The sequence below is a fragment of the Rhinopithecus bieti genome, unplaced genomic scaffold, assembly GCF_001698545.2.
Source record: "Rhinopithecus bieti isolate Rb0 unplaced genomic scaffold, ASM169854v2 scaffold_16234, whole genome shotgun sequence".
Classification (NCBI taxonomy): Eukaryota; Metazoa; Chordata; class Mammalia; order Primates; family Cercopithecidae; genus Rhinopithecus; species Rhinopithecus bieti.
The window spans coordinates 3522435-3526899 of record NW_016808946.1 but is presented as its reverse complement, the minus strand read 5'-3'; the positions used below and the strand labels follow the sequence as shown (position 1 = coordinate 3526899).

Sequence of the window (4465 nt, the reverse complement as noted above, 5' to 3'; positions counted from 1 at the left end):
AAGTTCATTGTGGGAACTGAGACTGCAGGCTGTTTGGGGTCACAGGAGACTCCCATTACCATTGTTTTACTGTTTTATTGTTTTGTTTTGTTTTTCTTTTTGAGATTGAGTCTCACTCTATTGCCCAGGCTGGAGTGCAGTGGCGCTATCTAGGCTCACCGCAACCTCCGCCTCCTGGGTTCAAGCGATTCTTGTGCCTCAGCCTCCCAAGTAGCTGGGATTACAGGCATCCACCACCATGCCTGGCTACTTTTTGTATTTTTAGCAGAGACTGGGTTTCACCTTGTTGGCCAGGCTGGCCAAATAACTCCTAACTCCTAACTCCTGACCTCAAGTGAGCCGCCCACCTTGGCCTCCAAAGTGCTGGGACTACAGTTGTGAGCCACTAAGCCCAGCCACATGACCATTGTTTTAGACCCTTAAATTGAGAAGACATTTTTTTCTCAAAAAAGGAGCTGAGCTTTGGAGATCCTTGGTAACACTTCCCAGAGCTAATAAAGTTGGGGAGAGCAATGAATGAAAATTCATGAAGTAGGAGTGGTCTTGCCTGCTCCTTGGAGGTTGGAAGACACTCTTCCTGGTACCAGAAGGGCAGAACTATGTCTCTGTGGCCAATTATTGCAGAATGGAATTGGGGTAAACTAAGGACCCTTTCACACCTGCCAGAGTAGTGACTTCTGCCCTAGGAGAAGTCAGGGTGTGAGAGGACTGGCCTGATAAGTTTGTCTTTTCTCTGGATTTGTTTTCTTGCAGATTTGTATCAGGATGAACCTCCGGACCCCACCCAGACTACTGGAGCTGGCAGGGCAGAGCCTGCTGAGGGAAGAGGCCTTGGCCATCTCCGTCCTGGAGGAGCTGCCCAGGGAGCTCTTCCCCCTACTGTTCGTAGAGGCCTTCATTAGGAGACGCTGTGAGGTTCTGAAGGTGATGGTGCAGGCCTGGCCCTTCCCCCGCCTCCCTCTTGGGTCCCTGATGAAGACGCCTGATCTGGAGATCTTACATTATGTAGTGGATGGGATTGATTGCCTGCTTGCCCAAAAGGTTCGCCCCAGGTGAGTGACCCAGGTGGAGAGGGCCCAGGTGTCCAGGGAATAAACAGCTGGGTCAGAAAAATTGGGAGCCTGAGGGTGGCCCGGGGGCTTCTGATGGTGCCAGTGAAAAAGCTGGGAAAGTTCTTGGCCATGGCCCAGCTCCTCTGGGAAAGGACTGCTCACCATGCAGGGTCCACTGAGGAAACAGGAACCTGCTTCCTCCCAGTGGAAGGTGAAGGCACTAGAAGTGGGGACCAGGCAGAATCCAAGGGGGAAAGGGATGGAGAAGAGACAGAAGGAGAGGCACTGAGGACAAAAGCAGCTGACGTCCTGGATGTGGAGTGAAAGCCCAGGTCAGGGTCAGGGTCCTTGCCTACATTCTGAGCTTTTCCCCCATGTGACTCACAGGAGGTGGAAACTGCAAGTGCTGGATTTGCGGGATGTTGATGAGAATTTCTGGACCGTATGGTCTGAAGCCAGGCCCCTGTCCTGCTCCTCAAAGGCCATGAGTAAGACGCAGACAGTGGAGGACTGTCCGAGGACGGGAGAGAAGCAGCCCTTGAAGGTGTTCATGGATGTTTGCTTCAAGGAAAAATCCCTGGATGAAGATCTGAGCTTTCTCTCTGGGTGGGTCCAGCACAGAAGAGGTTCAGTACACCTGTGCTGTACTAAGGTGGTGAATTATTCAACATGCATTCTAAATTTCAGAAACATATTGGAAACAGTATACCCGGACAGTACCCAAGTGTTGGAAATTTGGAACATGTGCTGGTCATGTTTGATAGAGTTTCGCTGTTACCTGAGCCAGATGAGGAATCTTCGCAAACTCTTTGTCTCCGATGGCTGTCATTATTACCTGCCAAGCCCTGACAGCAAAGAACAGTTAGTTGCTAAATTCAGCTCTGTGTTCCGCAGGCTGGACTACCTCCAGACGCTTTATATAAGAAGGGTCTGCTTCTTCAAAGGTTACCTGGACCAGTTGATGAGGTGAGGAAGGATGGTGAGCTTTCTCTGTGGGCCATAGCACAGCCTTTTTTGGTTACAGTAAACACTAGTGGGCATCTACTGTGTGCCAGCCACTGGCGATGTCACAGGGAAGGGGACACTAGAATGCATTGTCCTGTTTGGTGCTCTATATCCTGAAGTGGGTATCACAGGATCGCTCCAGTAAGGGCAGAGGGATGACCAGGGGTAGATGCTACAGAGAGGGACATCGTGTAGGGAGCTGGTTAGTGGGGGGTTCAGCTCTAGTGAGGGTGCTTTTGTGAATTCCTTGTTAGGAAGTGAGTTTAAAGTTCATATGATAAAAAAAAAAGAAGCAACAGAAAGGAGGGTATAAAAGAAGAGAAAGTGCATCAACCTGTGCATTTCACAGAAGATGCTCTGTCCTCACAGCTTAGTGAACGTGAATGATCCTGTCTCTAATTCTCTGTCTGTAAAAGGTTGTTTTGAACTCCAGGAAAGGTAATTGACACGGGAAATGCATGCTTCTGGGATGGAGGTGAGGGAGCAGGCATGAGAGTGGTACAAAGAGATAGGTGGTTTGCAGATGTGGCCATGTCAGGAAACCTCTGAAGGCAGGCAGCCCTAACTGATGTCCCTAGACCTTGCTCAGGTCAATTCTTTGGGCATGTCTTCCACTGAGCTCCTGTGGCCCAGAGATGAAGTTTTCTGCTGGAAGATGAAGAAAAGAGACGTTAGAGATTTTGTGGCCTTGAACCAATCACACGAGTGATGATGAAAGGACTGAGCCTAAAATGGGACTGCCCCTGAATGATCAGAGTCCTCACCAGGCAGCACCTTGCAGGAGGACCGTGATTAGATGATGAGAACAAACTTGTGTTTGGGTGAACCAGGCTCTTCCCTTGAGGTTATTTCCCACCACCCTCCTCTAACTGGTATCATTGCCCAGAACTAACTTCTAGCTCTCCCCAGGTGCCTCAAGAGCCCGTTGGAGACCTTGGCATTAACTTATGGCTTCCTAGAGGAAGAGGACTTGAAGTGTCTGCCCCAGTACCCAAGTCTCAGTCAACTGAAGCAGCTGAATCTGAGTCACGGTGTGCTGCGCTTCATCCGTCTTGAGCCCGTCCGAGCTCTGCTAGAGAAAGTTGCTGCCACTCTTCAGACCCTCTTCTTAGTGGACTGTGGGATTGAGAACTCCAAACTCAGGGTCATCCTGCCTGCCCTGAGTCGCTGCTCCAACCTCACCACTTTCTGCTTTCATGACAATGACACCTCCATGGATACTCTGAAGGACCTGCTACGTCACACAGGCAGGCTGAGCAAGTTGAGCCTGGAAACATATCCTGCCCCTCGGGAGAGTCTTGACAACAGGGGTCGTGTCGTTTGGGAGCTCCTCACCCCACTTCAGGCTGAGCTGATGCGTACACTGAGGGAAGTAAGGCAGCCCAACAGAATCTTCTTCGGTCCCATCTCCCGCCCTTGCTGTGGCACGTCGCCCACTGAGCAACTGGAGCTCAGTTTTTGCTTCTGGAGAAGCCCTGCCTAGTGGGGTGGAGGTATAAAAAGCTTTTCTCCAGGCACTTGGAAACTAGAATCTGGGACATAGATGCCTTTTCTTTTCTTTTCCTTATTTTACAAGTTTTATTTAAAAATTTGAGACAGGGTTTCCCCAAGTTGTCCAGGATGTTCTCAAACTCTTAGACTCAAGCGAGCCTCCTGCTTGGCCTCCCAAGATTCTGGGATTACAGGCAAGAGCCGCTGTGCCAGTTCTATAGGTGCGTTATAAACGGAGCAGAGAATCCTTTGTTTCAGGCATGTGCTTCCTGTGAGTGGAAAAAACAAACAAACAAAAAAACAAAACCAGTAGGGGCAGCACTGGGAAAAGGTTGAATGGAGTCAGTGAGACTCAGGGACCTGTGTCCTAGACATTCAGAAATAGAACCTGAAGTTCTAGAGTGAGGGAGTTATCTCAGCAAGGATGGATACAAAGAGATTTCGGAAGTAAAGAGAACCTAAATGGAAAGTCTCTGCTGTCCTTCATGATTGATTAGCCTGTATTAGCGATTTATACATCAGAAATCTTTAGCTACTGATGAATTTAAAAAAGAGATGCTAGTTCATCTGTGATTTAGGTTCATCTGCAGGAAATAAAGGAATCCAAATAAACTTCGTTTTGTTGTTGTTTTTCTTTTCCTTTTTTTTTTGTTTTTGTTTTTGTCTTTTTTTGTTTTAGAGATTCGCTCTTGTTGCCTAAGTTGGAGAGAAATGGCGTGATCTTGGCTCACCGCACCTCCACCTCCCGGGTTCAAGCGATTCTCCTGCCTCAGTCTCCCAAGTAGCTGGGATCACAGGCAGGCACCACAATGCCTGGCTAATTTTGTATTTTTAATAGACACAGGGTTTTTCATGTTGGTCAGATTGGTCTTGAACTCCCTACCTCAAGTAATCTGCCCACCTTGGCCTCCCAAAGT

The 4465-nt window shown here is 48.8% G+C and overlaps 1 protein-coding gene across 1 annotated transcript; it reads left to right on the top strand.

Moving 5' to 3' along the window:
* Positions 1-713: 713 nt before the first annotated feature.
* On the top strand, positions 714-4170 carry LOC108539339 (PRAME family member 18-like). The gene is made up of 3 exons (XM_017887927.1): positions 714-1052; positions 1440-2018; positions 2967-4170. The coding sequence occupies exons 1-3, from the start codon at positions 766-768 to the stop codon at positions 3538-3540; spliced, it is 1440 nt and encodes a 479-aa protein (XP_017743416.1). The 5' UTR covers positions 714-765; the 3' UTR covers positions 3541-4170.
* Positions 4171-4465: the final 295 nt, after the last annotated feature.

What these genes read in the sequence shown, in the direction of transcription:
- LOC108539339 (XM_017887927.1), top strand. Translation starts at nt 766, where the DNA reads ATGAACCTCCGGACCCCACCCAGACTACTGGAGCTGGCAGGGCAGAGC. An exon ending in GCCCAAAAGGTTCGCCCCAG is followed by an intron (nt 1,053 to 1,439) that starts GTGAGTGACCCA and finishes TGTGACTCACAG; the next exon opens with GAGGTGGAAACTGCAAGTGC. An exon ending in TACCTGGACCAGTTGATGAG is followed by an intron (nt 2,019 to 2,966) that starts GTGAGGAAGGAT and finishes AGCTCTCCCCAG; the next exon opens with GTGCCTCAAGAGCCCGTTGG.